The 18,966-nt window shown below is 41.8% G+C and overlaps 1 protein-coding gene across 1 annotated transcript in view; it reads left to right on the forward strand.

Annotated features, from left to right (window-relative positions):
* The window catches only part of LOC147677799 (ATP-binding cassette sub-family C member 12-like), a 2,578,840-nt gene that overhangs the window by 1,832,801 nt on the left and 727,073 nt on the right, over positions 1 to 18,966 (forward strand). Inside the window, exon 23 of the mRNA XM_086945588.1 lies at positions 11,763 to 11,900. Within this exon, the coding sequence (XP_086801714.1) occupies positions 11,763 to 11,900 (138 nt within the window). The remainder of the gene's footprint in view (positions 1 to 11,762; positions 11,901 to 18,966) is intronic.

The raw sequence follows: 18,966 nt of genomic DNA on the forward strand, positions 1-18,966 counted from the left end.
GGAGCCTTGCAAGGGTGACGAGTGCTGTAGAGGTGCTGCTTAATGTTCAGTCAGCACATACTGCTGCTCTGGATGTACCTGAGAGCCAGGAAAGCACCAGTAGGAGCAGCCTGACAAGCCCCCCTGTTGCTGAGACACGGAGGAACAGCAGGCTCCATGGTGCTCCAACTGCCCACACACCTAGTGAGGACAGCCAGCCAATTTCATCTGGCACTGGTAGGCGTGGCCGGAGATGACTTATGCTGCCCACACTCCATGACCTTTAATGGAGAAGTGAGCCAGGACTCCCATTATTAATGGACACCATTTGTGTTGCACATTTGTGCCTTTGCGTACCTGCGTAGTGCCAATAACTAAATTACGTTGGGTACATACTCCACCTGTCTGTGTCTCTTTACTTTCTCAAAAATAGTTGCCGGTGATCTCTGCCTGTCTCTGTCTGCCATCTGTTGCTGGCGCAACTCCTGCTGTGTTGGGGTCAGGCAGTGCATGTTCATCATCATGGTCCTGATAATCGCACAATTCCACCTCTGTGCCCTTCTTTGTAGCAAGGTTGTGCAACATTGCGCATGTTGCAATGATCTTACAGCAGATGAGTGGTGAGTACTGCCGTACGCCTCCGCTTTTGTGGAGGCAGCGGAACTTGCATTTTAACAGCCCAAAGGTGCGCTCCACAACATTCCTAGTGGATTTGTGTGCAACGTTGTATCGTCTCTGGCTTGGCGTTGATGGGTTTAGGTAGGGTGTCAGGATGAACGAGCGGATAGCATATGCGCAATCACCTGTTTGAAAAAGATAGAGCCATTGATCACATGCGCAACAACACATACATCTGCAATATCTATCAGGGTGTGTCACAGTGTGTTACCTAGCCGGTATCCTTCTCCGAATTCCCCCGCTGTCAGGCGTGTGTAGATCCCACTGTTCTGAAAGATGTAGGAGTCATGGGTGCTTCCAGTGAATTTGGCCGCAATGTCTGTGATGATGTTGTTGGCATCACATATTACCTGCACATTGATGGAGTGGGTTGACTTCCTGTTTCTGTAAATGCACTCTGTGGCAGCAGGTGGGCAGATTGGGATGTGGGTGCCATCAATACGGCCGATGACGTGTGGGAACTGTGCCAGTTGATAGAAGTCAGTCTTGGTCTTTAGCAGTTCTGCATGTGTGTCAGGGAAGCTGATGTAATGATGCATTCTCTGCATCATGGCCTCTAGGAACTTCCAGACGAAACAGGATAGGCAGCTCTGGGACACCCCACCTACCGTAGCAATCACCCCCTGGTAACTCCCAGATGCAAGCAGGTGTAGGCTACAGAGTACCTGCACATGGGGTGGGATGGCATGCGCCCTTGGTGTTGGGTGCTCCTGGAGTGGGTGCAGGTCCCTAATCATGTCCAGGATGGTTTGGGGGTGTAGCCTGTACTTTTGCAAGATCTCTGCCTCAGTGAGTTGGAAGAGCGTTATCCGCTGTCTGTAGACTTGCTCCTCCCGTCTCCAGACCCTCTCACCTGCTGCCTGTTGCCGTAGCCGCCTTGTTATCACGTAGAATACCACCATTCTGGTCACACTGTTGCATTTTGGGGTCTTTTTTATAGCCTGCACCTGGTTACCACCTGCTTTCAATCCATGGTAAATACCGACTCCTAAATACCGAATTTCATGAAATTCGGTATTTTAGGAGTTTCCTACATCTGGATTGTCATTTTTTGCCATTCCTTATTTACCGATTCGGTAAATACCGATTCCGTAAATTCCGAATCGGTAAATTCCGATTCGGTAAAATTTGAATTGGTAAATTCGGGTTTTTTTGTTGTCCTACTTCTCAATTGCCCTATACCGGTCGGTAACAGACGAAATTCTGTATTTTGGGCCATTACCGACCAGTATTGGGCTACCTACATCTGGCCCTTTGTCTTTTATGACTGATTGCTTACACTTATTATTAATGACTTGGCATTTAATCTTTTGGTCTTTCCTCGAACATTATTACCTTCTTACTTTTCTTTTCATATTCTGCTTCTTTATAAACCTTTTAATATGATGGAGGAAGTTGAAGCTACAGTTACTGTTCTTCACAGCTGTAAGAGGAGGATGACTAGTTGCTATGGCGCTTGTTTATGCTATTTGGAATTTTTGTATTTATGATGTAATTGTTATACTTAAAGGGCTGCATATCTTGAGCAGCAATACAAGTTATTGCATGTCAGCTTTTGGTCTTTAATGAAATCAAGATTCTCTCTGTCTGATAATTGGAGAATCGTCACTTTTAGTCATTAAGTAGTTATTCCTCAGATAATGGGCATTGTCATCAGATGACACCAGAATAAATATATGTTTGACATTATAATAATGACGAAGAGTAAAGTCCTTTCCCAAAACTTCCTAGTGACACCATTTATATACATATTGATGACTTTCACTGAGGTTACTCTGATAGAGTCAGAAAGAGGACCTTCATAAACCCACCTGGGCATAGAGTTCACTCACAAAGAAATCATGAAAGATAACGTAGAACAACATACCCTTACCACAGTAGTGCAACAAGAATTGACAACACTGTTTCTTGGTCAACCATCTCAAATGCTAGTCAGATGTTCATAAGCTCAAGGACTTTTCACAAGTGTACATTCATGATTTGTGTTCACAAAATATATTTGTTTAGTAATGTGATTGACTCAATCTTAATATTTCATCATCTCAGTTTAATATTGTGTGTCATTTGATCTGCTCATGGGGGTGGAAAGTTGGTGTTTTAGTGTACAAATATCACTGAAAAGATGCCTTGTAAAAATAATAAACTGGAGTCTTACTCTGAACCTAGGAAGCACAAAAAGAAGTGCATTTTGAACGACTGTTTTTGAAATGGGCCCGAAATAACTAAAATTAGAGGAAGGGACTACCTTGCCTATAATCCCTCCAGCGAGGGTGCTGACATGAGGATGGGCCCTGCTGATGCAAGAACGCTATAAAGCGCATTGTTCAACCCCACTGAGCAAGACACCTGGAAAAAAGGACAACCATGCCCATAATCCCTCTGGAGAGGGTGCTGACAGGAGGACGGGTCTTGCTGCCCTCAGAGCACTATAAAGCATGTTGTTCATCACTGCATCTCAAGTCTCCTGGAGGAAGGGGCTAATGTTCCCGTAATCCCTCTGGAGATGGTGCTGAAAAGAAGGTGGGTCCTGATGCTGCAAGAGGGTTATAAAGTGCATTGTTCCTACTCACTACACAGGACACCTGGAGAAAGGGACTCAACTGCCCAGAATTCCTCTAGAAAGGGTACTGACAGGAGGGTGGGTATTGCTGCAGCAAGAGTACTATTAGGTATGCTGTTTATCCCTGCTGCATGGGATGCACGCTGACGGCTCTCAGGCCAACGACGGGCCAAGAGCGGACCGTCCATACCAATCAGCCACAAAAAGAGGCGAGGGCAGGGCCAGCTCTTTTGTCTGTGTACCTAGAAGAAGCCCCAGCTATTGCTGTACAGGTTGAATACGTTGGAAACAGCTAGTATCTCAAGGTGGAGTGTAAATATAGGTAAAAGGAAGACAGCATTTCACATATCTGGGGTTAAAAAAGAGCTAAAGCATGCCAAAAGACATGCAGTGGGAAATTGTACTTTACAGGACATTGCTAACTTGTTCAAGGAGGTGCATGATATAATAAATACAGGGAGGAAGCAGCCTAAGGAGCAGGTTTCTAAGTCAAAATGTAACTCAATTCTATAAGAAGAAAGTAAACAAGGATAGAACAAGCACAAAAATCCACCTAGCTGTTGAGCCTCTGATAATTTACAGAAGGTTTTCAGCCACCAAGTCCTAGAGAAACTGCTTTACTGTATTGAAGATTACGCCCTAAGGTGAGTATGATTGCTCAGATGTTTTGCTTCAACCTCATTACGTAGAAATATCTACGGCTTTCGAAGGACCGTTTATATAAATGATGATCTTTAAATATCTCAGCATCTGTGTCCATGATTTTTTGGGTAAGACTGTGGTCTACCAATGAGGTATCTACATAAAGGTCCATCACAGAAGAAATTATGAATTTGGAGAAATCACTCTTAACTCCATGGTGTTTACATACTAAATCACACTTCAATAACTTGGGATTTAGTATTTGCTGGAGTGACTCTGATTCAGCGGTCCACCAACAACAGATACTCCACTACCATATACTCATCTGGCCCCATAGACACACACATTTGAATAAACGGCTGGTGTCAAGTTCGTAATTTTCATAATATTCAGGATTAGTTATTTAATTCTCCTAACTAACCTTTCACTGATCAAGAAGTTCTTTCCTCTGGCCGATGGACTATTAGTTGAACTAGTCGATGGTGATAAAGTAACATAAGCCAAATTTTTTTATACCTTGAATTAAATTGTCACAGACTCAGGAAGTTTTAAAATCTTTATCTAAATTAAATGAATGTGAACCATTACGAAATACAATGCAGTCACCATCATTCGTAGGAGAGAAAATTAAATTAATTAAATTCAAAGAAAAACATTTACCTCAGACTCCTACAATAATCAATGCTCAGAAAGGGAAAGGACAGAGAGAAAAAATCACCTACAAATAATGAGAAAATATAACTACCAAGGATGGAGTGACAGACCAACCCCCTGGCCAAGAAGCTGGTAATGGTCCCCCGGGATAGATCAAGAGTCAAAGACTTCAGGAAATGATAGTTGACCTCTCTAAAACACCAACAATTGCGCTGCACCCCTCTCTGGCACTCTCTTCCACCTCAAGATTCTTCCACGATCTTCTGATCTAAACCCAATTAAATTAGGATAGAAAGTTCTGCTTCAAGTTCTGCATTCAGCTCTTCATCAGCATCTCACAGCATCTCTCCCAGCATCAGCATTCTCAGATCTGACTAACTAACTAAAGCTATCTTAATTAAACCTTTCTTATTTCATGTTCCACCCACTAAAGTTTCAATATCGTAAAAATATGAAAAATGATTGGTCAGGCAAGGGAGAAGCTCCATCACAACATGCCTACATGTCATTAAAATCAGTTCCACTATTGTTCGCAAACCTGTCCCCTTAATTTGGTATTCATAAATTTAGTTCTCACACGTATTCACATTTCACTTTGAAACATTATTATAACTTTTTGAATACGATTCCTCCTCGTCTAACTCTTCACCATCCATTCTCAGCGGATAACACTTGTGTCCTTGGCTCCCGTTCAACATCTAAGTCATTCTGGGTTAACTTTCAGTGAACATGCGCAGTCCTCTGATTACTCAGCTTAATTCAGTTATGCGTGAGAGGCCCAAATGCGCACTAGTGGTGTAGTCAGAAAGACAAATATTAATTTCACAAATAAAGTGGTTAGACTGTATAGCACCCACCTCTTCTCTAACCCAGTTTGTTTATTACCATATTTTCCCCACATTAGCATTCGTAAAGCCAACCGATTTAGTTCAAACAAGCAGATGCCATGCACGCGCCTCTTCAAGACTCTATTTTAGTACATTCTGCCCATGAACCAGAATTTCCCGCCAAGCACTAACAAGTCATACTACGTGGATGCAGTTGACGCCTGCGCTCAACAATTTCCCGTTTAAAGCGGTATTAGTCCATCTTCATTGTTATCTGTGTTAGTACACACACAAAAGCAAGCTTCACTAACCTGCGTACTTTTATTAATAACTTCGTTAGTAAGTTAAACAAGTGGATTGAATCTGAGCAAGTCTCTTTTCTGTGAAACCTTGCTCCATCACATCACTTTTTCCATGATAATGCTAAACAAGGGGGCGATGGATGTGTTTTTATCCAATAAATATGTACCCGCCATGGAACCATATGAGGACGCAAATTTACCATGCCAGTCTTGCACATTGATTATAAAATTGAGGCTAGGCATAATACAGGTTACTTGTAAAATCCACTCTAGTTCAACCTCCACTTTTCACACTTTGTAATGATCCCATTGAGAATATTGAACATCTGTTATTTTTCTGTCCTACGTGCCCAAGGGCAAGGAGGACTTTAGTTTAGTCTATTTGTATTGTCTTTGGTGTGAGACACTTTAAAGTGGCCTATCTAATCCTCCAGACAGGCCCCAGCCCTTTTATAGCTTTTGCTCTTAGTTGCTATTTATATCCAGTCTGGCTTTAAAGGACAAGGTTGGGCTTTTCGTTATAAGCCCTCAACCAATTGTTGCAATTATTAAAAAAAAATTCCAATCATTCTCTTAGACTCATATGCCATATTACGGTATGGACCATATTAGCATGGAATTGAGTGAATTTATTGTGCACTTTATCCCACTGACAAATTTTATAGATTATTTGTTGCGGGTATTTTTTATGTGATTCTAACGGTCAGGTCAAAGGATTTTAATTATTCTCTAGGCATCTTTTATTCATAGAATTCACTTTATAGTCATTGTCCCAGGAATTGCCTCATGTACTATCAATTGTATCTGTGACTACTTTGTCCCTTCCTAATCCTGTACAGACAAACAGTTGTTTGATGTTTAGCAAGGTTTATGGGCTGAATCCCAGAATAAACGTATTCTTAATTACATACCTAAAATTAAAAGCATGTGATTCCTCAGTTTTGATAAATACAGTGAGATTCCTTAGTTGTGAAAACTGCTATTAAGATTTTGCCCTGAGATTTAGAAATGATTTGCTTTTGCACACTGATCAACAAAAGCAAGACCTGTCCTGGATTTTTGAAAAGGAAACAATGAAACCATATATTTTCACTCAGGTCCACCATGCTCATGCATAAATTAAGCATGTTGGAGTGCATTGCATAACTGAACTGTAATCATATCTGACATTGATCAAGCACTTGTAGACTTAAAAACATTACATATTTAAAATACATGTTCTGTTCACATTTATATCCTAAGCAATTTTTGCTTACATTTATACCAGTTCAATTGCATGTTCTGCATGAGATCTGTAGATTGGTGCACTTAATGCACTATCTGAGTCATCCAGGTCTAGTTCATTTGAATGCATGTTAAAAGTCAGAAGTACAATGAAAAATGAGTCAGAGTACACCTAACATCTTCTTTTATTTATGTATACCACCAAGTAGTACTAGAATATGACCAGAGTTCTCATGACAGGGATTACAGGAGAAAGCACATCTAAATATGTTGATGAGAACATCGTAATTATTTTGTAATAAAGTAGTGAAGGGACATCTGGAAAATATGATATACCTGGCAACACCTACAGGCTATTCTATCTATACTGTGAACAGGGGCACGAGAGGGGGCGGGCTAGCGCTCATAATCAAATCCCACTTTGAGTGCCAACTCGATAAAGTAGACATCAGAGGTAGCGAAAGCGCTCGCTTCTCGATCAAAGTCAACCCCCAGTTCTGTGCTACTGGCCTTCTGGTCTATAGACCTCCTGGTTCTGACGTTCCCTTCACTAACTCCCTTTTACAATACCTGAACACTAATGTAATTAACTCTGCCAACTTTACGATTATTGGCGATCTTAATTTGCATCTTGACAAGAATACCGAGTCTAAAGCGGCAACTTTTTTAGCGGATCTTGCGGCTTTCGAACTCAATCAACTTGTCTGTGGCCCTACCCATAGAGCAGGACACCTCCTTGACCCCATTTTTTCCAACATCACCGGCGGGTCCTCTGGCACACCTATTCCCATGACCTGGACTGACCACTACTTAGTGATGTTAACCTTCCCCTGCAACTCGAGCCCTGTAGTAGCACCCACTCCCTCAGTTCAGAAACGGCCATGGAGAAAACTCCGCCTTGAAGACCTACATGATATCCTGGCACTAAAGCCCCTACTCCCGAGTGAAGACCTGGATGCAGGATATGATCAGTTCTGCCTCTGGATCACCCAGGCTCTCGACACCCTTATCCCTGCCAGATGGACCAAGGCCCGCACCCACACGGCGAGTCCATGGTACAACTCAGAACTTGCTACCTTGAAAAAGGAATGTAAGAAGGCAGAGAGACGCTGGAGAAAAAATTATGATGCCAACCTTAAACAAGAGTACGTCCTGCTCCAAAAAACTTACCACCGTAAGGTCTGCAGAATAAGAGCGGCATATTATGCCAGTGAAATCAATAATAGCTCTAACACCTCAAAATCGGTTTTTAAAATTCTGAAAGACCTCACGGCAAAAAAATCTGTCAACACCATCACTACCTCGCCAGACCTCTGCAACAACATGGCCAATTTTTTCACAGATAAAATCAAGAAGATATACGAAACCTTCCCCAAAGGCCCACAGTCACCGGTCACCTTTGATCCTACCAGGCCTTCCCTCACTTCCCTTCCTACACTTGACCGTGAGAATTTCTCTAAAATCTGTAGAAAGATTAAATCCGGATCTCCGGCAGACCCCTTAAAGCCTGACCTTTTCTGTGAAGCTCATGTACTCATCACAGATCACGTCCGTGACATCATCAATCGGTCACTCTCCACCGCCAGTGTTCCTTCCAAATGGAAGCAGGCGTGGGTGTCCCCTATTCTAAAAAAACCCACTTTAGATCCCTCACTCCCGGAGAACTTTAGGCCGATCTCCCTGCTCCCTTGGCCTGCTAAAGTGGCCGAGGCACACGTCAATAACATCTAATCCAACTTCCTCCTCACCAATAACATCCTGGATGACTCCCAACACGGGTTTAGAGCTGGTCACAGCACAGAGACAGCCTTGCTCAGTGTTTCTGAAGACCTCCGTTCCATTCTTGACGCCGGCGGAACTGCAGCACTGGTCCTATTGGACCTCAGTGCTGCCTTCGATACGGTGTCACATGAGGTCCTCTTGACGAGATTGGAGGAAATTGGAGTCACAGGGGCAGCCTTGGGGTGGTTCAGAGACTTCCTGTCTAACAGGTCCTTCAGAGTCTCCACCCCCCCTTACATCTCGAAGGAGCATAGCATTGGACAGGGAGTGCCGCAGGGCTCGTCCCTTAGCCCTACCCTGTTCAATGTCTATGTCCGCCCGTTAGCGGAGGTGGCTAGAAGGAATGGAATGGCTTTGGTATCATATGCAGATGATACCCAGTTGGTGGTGGCTTTGAATAACAACAGTGGTCTGGAAGCCCATCACTTTAAACAGACACTCATTGACATCACCAACTGGATGACGGCGAATTTTCTCCAATTAAACGCCGGTAAAACCGAGATTCTCCTCCTGGGAAAAAATACCGCATCCTGGGGAGATAATTGGTGGCCTGACATCCTGGGCCCACCCCCCAAGCCAAAAGACTGTGTTAAAAATCTAGGTGTCTGGGTCGACTCGGCTCTAAAATATACCATCCATACCAAGAAAGTGGCTGCCACGTGCTTCGGCATTTTACGCAACATCAGGCCCATTCTGAAGTTTTTTGACTGTCGCACCCGCCAGCTCATTGTCCAGGCGACGATCCTTTCTAGACTGGACTATGCCAGTTCTCTCCTTTTGGGAGCGAATCTGGCTGAAACCACCAGACTGCAGAGAGTCCAGAATGCGGCTGCCAGGGCTTTGGTAGGCCTCCCTCGCCATTCTTCAGTCTCAGGAACCTTAAGAAAACTGCATTGGCTCCCGGTGGGGAAAAGGATCCAGTTCAAGGCTCTTTGTTTAGCCTTCAAAATCCTCAAAACCGCCTCTCCCCCATTGCTGAGTCCCCTTTTGTCTGAGTACACACCTAGCAGATCGCTCCGCTCAGAGGGACAACATCTAGCGATCATTCCCCGCACCAGACTTGCCAGAGTTGGTGGTCGATCCTTCAGCTTCCTTGCTGCCAAGCTATGGAACAGCTTGCCTGAAACCATACGGGGGATGCAAGACCTCTTAGCCTTTAGAAAGGCCATCAAAACCCATCTTTTTCAATAATCTGTTTTCCCTGTGCACCTTCACTCTGCTCTCTGGTCAGCTCGCAGCGCCGGGACGCCCCTTAGCTGGGGCAGCCGTGCGCTATATAAATTCCCATAACATATGCATATGGGCCTAATTTATAAAAGTAACTTACAACTTTGGGCAAAATTACACTTTCACATGTTTGAGTAAGTTGAACATTCACAAAGTGTACTCTTGTTGTACTGTACACTTCTCAGCAATTTACACTTTGTACTAACATACATGTGTAACATATACTTTAAAAGTAACTTACACTTTTGTAGCAAGCCTAACACTACAAATAAATAACCACTGGTCCTGCAACACCCTCCCATCTGAACTAATGGTTGTAGGGACTTAAAATAAAACCATATAGGACATAATGTTTAAAATACATAAAAATTGTTAAAATTGTTAAAAATATTTATGAATGTAGATTAATGTTAACAAATATAACTATAGTATGCATTTAATATTATCAATTTCAAAAATATTTAAAACCGTATTTTAATGTTAAAATAATGTAACATTACCTTTTATTAAAAAATATTTACATTGTATAAAAATTAAAATTTTCAAATCTTCCTTATACTTCCCCAAATGGAGACTCTGCAATCAAGCCAGAGATCTCCGCATTGCAAAGTATTGGTAAAATGTACACGCAAAAAAACCTCTCATAAATAATATTAAAAAAAATTATGAATATAAATTCATATTACATATTTAATAACATGCAGAATAAAATAGAAACATAGTACAGTGCTATCAAATTGATTTTGAAATATATTAAATTAAAAATTATTTTTGGAATTCTAAATTAAAAAATAAATTTCCACCTGAAGAAAACAAAATTGTTCAACGTGCACTAATAATCAGTAAAAGTAATACATAGAAATCATTAAAATAATCTATTTATGTCTAGTAAAATGTCTGGTAAAATTTAATGTTACATTGTTTTAAATTGAAAATAGATTATTAAATATTTTATCATTTAAAAATCAAATATGTACTATTTGTATATCTTTTTATAACATGGATTTATATTTATTATAAATTTATTTAGCTTTTAATAAGTTAAATTAATTTAATTTAACATTTCTCCCTATGAGTTTTCTTTTTAAGTCCTTACCTCCACTATTTTCTATGGTAGGGTAAGTTTATGTATTTGTAGCAGTACCTATGGCATTTTAATGGGTTTATGACAGTTACAAAATCAATACATTTTTCATGTGCTATATTTTTGTACGTTGGAAGGTCTCGATTGATAAAATGCTTGAAGAGGAAGCTTAAATGGTTTTACATTCAAAGTGGTTTGTGCATTCTTTTAATATATGTCCCTTTGCCTATCTCGTCTTAAAAACATATTAATGGTGCAAAATCCTAGTTAACTTTAAGATATAAATCATAAGCATATTTTTATAGAGATATATCACGCCAAATGTGATTAATAGAATAATTGGTACTGCAGTTGGGTGACTATTGGAGCTGTAAGTATGTGACAAGTATCACTCTGTCAATGTCATATTCTTGATATTAGCAAATTATCTTTTATATATTATAACATTCACCATCGACACAGACTGACTCTATTTATTTGACTTTCACTATGTTCTACAATTTAACATAAGTTTGCTTTGTTTTAGGGCAGACAGCATAGAACAGTATAAATATTATCTTCAGGAAGGAGCTATTCAAAAAACGGTTACAAATACATTAGTACATTAATATAAAACTTAATTTTCTTGATACATAATTTGAACGGCCTTCTAGAAATATGTAGCCAATACAAAATTCCTATATTGTCATGTCATGGGGAGTTCCTTCTAAAATATATGATCAAATATTGTCCTGTATTTGTACTTTTCTGTCTTTTACCCTGAAATATAACTCAGCAGTTGTGTTTATATTTCTGTATTGCAGAGCCTTTCAGAAGGTTGTCAGTGAGATTAAGAGGTTTGAAAACAAAAGTCGCTCTCCATACATTTCTCATATCACAGCGACTGTGCTTGGCCTCAGCACAATTCATGCTTATGAAAAGAAGCAAGAGTACATCAACAAGTGAGTATCTACATGAACACTAATTGTCCTTTGGTACTTGATTTTTGTTGATTCTTTGTACTGAAATCTGAAATAAGATGCATCAATTAATATTAACATAACAAAAAGATGTTCCAAATCAACACCATTAGAAGCTGTGACTTAAATATCTCTCTGATATAATAGCCTTACAGCCCATTGCCAAGGGCTATATTGGTTAAGGGCCATGCATTTCAGTTATATGCCTGAGCCACAGGTCGGAGCCTAAAAGGAGGGTGAGTGCCTTTAACAACCGGTATAGCACAAGACAGAAGGACATAGGACTATTAAAACATTCCACCTTCTAAGGGTAGAATGTTCTAAATTGAAAATGGAGAAAACAGAAAGACAAACATTAGAATGTTAGAGCAGAAAGCCAATGCATTGTCTTCAGTAGAGCTCCCAACATTTCGATATTCTAATAAAGCCTTAGAGCCTGACCTGGCGGGCTCTACCAGCCTTTAAAGGCCCGCTCCAGTGTTAAACAAGGAAGCAGGCCGTTAATGGCCAGTAGAGCCCCCTAGAAGGGCTCTAAGGCTATTAGAACATTTCTCCCCAGAGGGCCAGTAGAAGGACTCTAAGGCTATTAGAACATTCCTACCCAGAGAGCAGAATGTTCAAATTGGTAGGAACAACGGTCTCTCAGAGCCCAAGCGGATTTAAATCTCCTCAGGCCAGAGAGGCCTTTGTTAACAGGAGCAGCTGTGAATGAAAAACAACATTAGAATGTTGTTCTGTGGGCTTCTACTGGCCCATAGAAGCCCAAAGCACTCTATTGTCTGCAATGGAGTGATCAATATTCTAATGTTCTAATTTCATTATAGTTCAAGGCATTAACACTGATTAATGTAATTTTTAAAGTAAGGGCCCCTAGCAGCTTCTGGCAGGCATGTGGTGGATCCTTCTTCTGCTGGTACTCAGGCACACAAACACAGGGAACTCGGATCACATGGGCTTTACAGCATATTCAATTTCACATCCTCCCTCATCCAACTTAAATTATCTTGGTGGGGAAGATCAGTCTCTGGAAATTCCAAGCGACTCTCTAGGTTACTCAATGGACTCAATGGGCTCATCTACTCGACTGCCCACTCCTTAGTTCAGGTTCAGATAGGCTTTCTTGAGATCCCCTCCATCCAGAAATGACAATGTAGTGTGGGAGTAAACAGAAAAGAATATCCCTAATAAGCCTAACACACTCCTCTAATCCTGCCCCCTACTGTGTTTTTAACACAAATGAATGAATAAATCAATAACTAAATTGTGGTAATGTATGACTGTAGGAAATGACCATCATTTGCAGGGTGTTCCCCCAGATGTTTGCTCTCTCTGTTTTTACTGGATGTAGAACTCTATTCACTTTACCCTTTCAAACTAGTAGTAACATGCCAGTTCTCCCTCTTCACATCTAAAAATCATTTTCACTGTAGGAAGGCTAACTTAATTATTGGACTCTTTGTAATTTTTATTGAAAAACCAACTCAGTAATGAGGTTTGATTTTTAATATGTTTACCTGCCAAAAGCCTCTGGATACTAATTTTCATTACACTACAGCTGCAGTATTCTGAGTGCTCAAGACTTAATGAGGTGAAAAAAATGTTCCAAGCGAGGAAACAAGTATGTGTGTGTTGGAAGGTGTTATCTGCTCCTTTGCAGAAGGGTCATATGGCCAGAACCAAGGAACTTAATGTACTTCAAAACAGCTTCCCCTATCACAGGCAGATTTCAGGTTACACCTTGTTAGGCCCTTTCTTTGTTCATCCAGTTAGGTAGGCACTAATCCCAGTTAAAGAGAAAATCCCCTTAAAACTGGATCACAGTTACGATGGGGGTTATTTATTTCCCTGGGATGTGTACACAGGCTCTTCACAAGAATAGAAGGGGATTATCATGTTCAATGTATGCAGAGAGGGGCATTGAGGGGCATTGTGGGATTATTTGTAGCTGACACACAGGAACTACTGAAGTGGGTACGGTAACCCCTGGGAACTTTCACTCATTGGTTGGGGAAGAGCCAAAAGTTACTTCCCACCCATAAGTTGGTGCAAAGCTTAAATATGCTATCCAGAGATATTCCTCATAACACCACTAGAACTGGGGAAGATCAGCAGAGGATTGAAACTGGCATTGCAACTGTCATCTGAGACCTGAAAGGAGCGCGAAGAACTGGCACTGCTTCTTCATGAACCCTGGACAAAGTATTGGACTCCAAGGGTTATACATGTGGCCTCTTCTTCAAGCTTCAGGGACAAAACTAGCTACAAGAGTAATTTCCAGCACCTGTACCTGAAAAGCAGAACAGTTGCAATTGGACCTTCCATTGACCCTGGTGGTGGACTCTGCTGGAATAAGCCCTCGCCCCCAAGTGTTGCTCCTGCTGACTTGGAACCATTGACTGGGTGTGAGTAGACTTTTTATACCACCCCAATAAACCTGGAACTTAGAAACATTTTGGCTCAAAGACCTATGAAGTACCAAGACACAGCTGCAATGCTTATCCGACCACAGTCTATTGCCACTGGGCTGAAGATTCAATATTCTCACATTCAAACCTTTTCAAGATGGCAAATCCTCTGCAGTGGGATATTGCCTAGGTGTGGGGTCCCACAGAGCCTTTTAAAGGATAGGAGAGGGGGGCTGTGTGTTCCTCTTACTGTAAAGTATACTTTGGGCCATGGAAGTTGAAGTCCCAGGCCAGAAATTGCACAAGTGGGAGTCACATGGCCCCAATTTCCTTTAAAAACAAATTTGCCATGGTAAAAAAAAATCAATCAAATTACAATCATGGTTGCAAGACAAGGAAACCCTCTCGAAGAGAACACATGGCTGGTTGACTCTGAATTCGTACACAACCAAAGCACAACAGCGCTATCTGGCCGAGGGTTACTCCAAAAGTGTCAAGATGTGCTTTCTAAGGCACAGGTTGGGCCTGCTACCTTGTACTCAAAATCTCCCACGCTGGCTCAAAATCAAAGCAGACCCCCTTTGTCGGCTATGCGGCTTGGCACAAGAGGACATGCTGCACTTGATATGCTCTTGTGAAAAACTACGGGACGAACGAAACGCTGGCTAAAACACCACTTCAATCGGCAAGGGATCCGCACTAGGAGGGCGGCGGTCCTTGCATGTTTTCATCCTAATGACCCTGGCTTGAACTGCAGCTTTGTAAAATTTCTGAAGGCAGTTGAAAAAAGATGCCAAAAAACCCAATCCATAACTGCCCCAATTCAACCGACTTGACATCACTTCGCTGACTGTTTTACCGACTTTATGAGCTCATGAGGACACTGAGCAATAACTTACAAATATTAAGTCCAAATACGAGCACATCGGTCATAAGAAAATGTGAACATTTTAAATGTTAAACTCTGAGTCTTTTAAAGCTGTAGTTTTATCTTTTTTGTTCTTAATTCATTTTTATATTGCAATGGTTTTAAGTAACTATGCCAAATAAAGATTACTTACTTACTTACTTGCCATGGGTCCCCATGGACTAATGAGGTTTGGGGAGGGGGGTACAATGACCAAGTTTTCAACTGCCGTCTGCATACAGTGACTCTTTAATTATACATTTTTGTATCATGTTCAATACCTCTGCACACCTATGATGCATTAAAAGCACATAAGTTTTTGCAAACAGTTACACCCATTAGCAGAACACAGCCTGTACAAAATTAGCTAGAAAAGTAATATGGTAGTTGTCCACCACCACACACTAATTGGATGATGTCATCAGAGATGGTATCAATCCTGTAATTTGAGATGTCATCAGTGTTACCATAAATAATGTCATGGAATATGCCGAAAGTGCTGTAATATGTGAAGTCATAAGCAGTGTATGGCGGGGGTGGGCAATAAAGTTAGCTCTGCTAAGTATTACTGGTGAATTTCTGTATTTCTTTTTTAAGCAAAACTTTTATGTTGTCACTGATAACATTATCCAGTGACTGTGAGTGTTTTTAAAGTCTTTATGAGTGTTAAATATATATACCTAGGTTTACTGGTGAATCTGTGGGTGTATGAGTACCTGTATGGATGTTTCAGTGGGTACATGACTGACTGTATTAGTGAGTGATTAGGTACCTCAGTGAATGTATGGTTGTGTGAATGTCTGTATCAGTAGGTGTCTAAGTGGCTGTATGGGTGTGTGAGTGGACACATGAGTGATTATACGGGTGAGAGATTGAGTATCTGAGTGTCTACATGATTGTCTTAGTGTCTGTGTGGGTGGGTGAAGGAGTGTGTGACTGTCTGTATGGAAGAGTGAGTGGAGGATTCAGTGGCTGTATGGGTTATTGAGTACATGAGGGAGTCAGTATGTGCATGCTTGTATGGGTGAGTAAGTAGATGTGTAAGTGGTATGTGTGTGAGTAACTGGGTACATGAAAGGCAGTATAGGTAAGTGATGGGGTATGAGTGATTGTGTGGGTGAGTGAGTGAATGTGAGAGTGGCTGTATGACTGAGTAAGTATTAGCATTTGTATGAGTAAGTGATTGGGTATGTATTTGTGTGGGCGAGTAAGTGGCTGTGTGATTGACTGAATGGGTGAGTGACTAGGGGTATGAGTAGGTCTATGGGTGACTGACACAGTGTGTGAGTGGATGTATGGGTATATGAGTAAATATGTCAGTAGATGGATTAGTAAGTGAGTAGGTAAATGAGTGGCTATATGGGTGAGTGAGTGGATGTGTGTGTGTGTAGATTTATGAATCAGTGATTGGGTGTGTAAGTACTGGTATGGGTCTATGAAGGGGTTTGTGAATGGTGGGAGTGGGTGTATGAAAGGTTCAATGGGTGAGTGGGTACATCAGTGATTCTGTGGATGATGTAATTTGAGATGTCATGAGTGATGTCACTGACCATGTCATGAGTGATGTAATATATGAAGTCATAAGCGATGCAGTACGGGAGGCAAAAGGTATAGTTAGCTCAGCTAACTATAACTGCTGAATTTCACTGATTTTTTACAAGTGATGGACCAAACTTTAGCCTCCCTGTAACCTTTATTTTTTCAATGAATTTTTTAAATGCTAATTCCTAACTATAACGTCCTTGTAACTTTTATTTTTTTCTGTGAATTTCGAGTAGTCACTTTTGCAGTGTAGTTGAAAAAGAGGGTGGGGCCTCTGACTAGCACTCACGCATTTACAGACTGGTGGAGAAAGGGGGCGTGGGTTCTGACAACCTCCAAGCAATTTAGCTATTTGGGATTTAATGGTGGTAACAGGAGGACTTGTTGCCCCCAAGGACCCACAGAATTCATGGGGACTGCATTCCCCCTACTGGTAGTACACCAGAAGGCGTGTTTGCAGAGTAGTGGAAAAATGGGACATGGTCTCCAGCCACCTTTCAGTCATCCTGGTGTGTGGTACTTACTGGAGGTAACAAGAGGTCTGATTGGCCCCCAAGGGGACTTCATTCCCCAACCTGCACTGTACCAGGAGAAGTGCTTGCAGAAAGGGAGCATAACCTTCAAGTCCTCTTAGCAATCCTACTGTCTGGGAATTACTGGAGGTAACAGAAGGGGTTTCTGGTTCCCAAGCACACTTGACATCCAAGGGGACTACATCCCACAACCAGCACTATGCAGGAGGCATGTTTTCAGAGTAGTGGAGAAAAAGGGTGGGCCTTCTGTGACTTGCCATCCTGCATTTGTTTTTTTGGGAGGGTTTCTTATGGTAGGAGGGCCACATGGCCCCCCTTTCCTAGGCTGATTTGGGCCCAGGGGACCCATCCCTTGGGCCAGGACTTTTTGTAATGGCGAGGGGGCTGTGTGCCCCCCTCCCCAGGCTGCTTTGGGCCAGGAGACCCGATCCCCCTGAGCCTAAACTTTTTTTTAATGTATTTTTAAACTAAAAGGGAAGGGGCAAGAGGCCCCCATTCCAAGCCAATTTCGGTCCCATGGACACCAAACCTGGGGCCAGGCCACTTAAAAAAAAATTCATTGATTGGGGCTGGCGGACCCCATCTTGGGCTGATTTTGGCCTTGGGGACCCCATACCCTGGCGCTCGGCCTGTAGTGACAGCACTTCCTAGCTGAAGTGTTGGCAGCCAATCAGAGCTGTGTTTCTTCCTGCATATGCTCGTATTTTTTCGTGAAGGCTTTGCGACCACAGATATTACTAACTCTTACTTCTCAAATTTCTCAGAAACTACTAAACTGATTTGCAATAAATAACAAAAGAACACAATTTGTGTATCAACATCTAACCTTTGTTCTAAATTTGGTGTAATTCCATCCAGTCGTTTGGGCTGTAGGTTCGACTACACGTCCTCTCTGTATTAAATTGGGAAATGCCTTCATTTCCACAGCTCCGCTTAACAGACTACCCCATACTTCCAATGCACAACAAGAATTGCTCTCACATTTAATTTTTAGAAAATGTTGTAAAAGATTTGTCAACCGTCACTAAAGATATAGCAAAGTCAAAAATACTTTTCTTATGGAAACTAGGTCCTAACTATAACTGCCACACATGAATGACCGAGTTCTACTAAACTTATTAACAGAGGTAGTGAGTGGCCATCGTAATAGCCGGATATATGCTGTGCTTGCAATACAAAATACTGCTACTATTCATGGTAGTATTCGGACAAAATTACAACTTCTTTTCCTTGCCTTTCCTACACGGGTGCGGTGTTACATGCTCTTCAAAGTAACACTTAGTTCATCCAGTGACCGTCTACTCTCTCTAGATACACATATGCTATCTAAGAGTCAGATAGTACCATGATCCAGGCATCAATCCATTCAAAATATGGGGCCGATTAGGATTGCGGATTTCCCACAGCCTCCGGGCCAGTGGAATCCACCGCCGGCCAGGAGGATGCGGGAAATCCGCAGCGGACTGAAAAAGACCCCCCGCCAGATTAGGATGGCCGGGGGATCGTTTTTCAGTCCGCAGCTTTCCGCCGTGGACGCCTCCCGTCCGCGGCGGAAAATGTTAGGGGTATTACCGGCCGTCTTAATTAGGTTCGGACCCAGAATGATTCAGTGTATATATATTTAGAGTCAACAGGGTTGATTTAGGTTAGTGATTTAATTA

The sequence above is a fragment of the Lissotriton vulgaris genome, chromosome 12, assembly GCF_964263255.1.
Source record: "Lissotriton vulgaris chromosome 12, aLisVul1.2, whole genome shotgun sequence".
NCBI lineage: Eukaryota > Metazoa > Chordata > Amphibia > Caudata > Salamandridae > Lissotriton > Lissotriton vulgaris.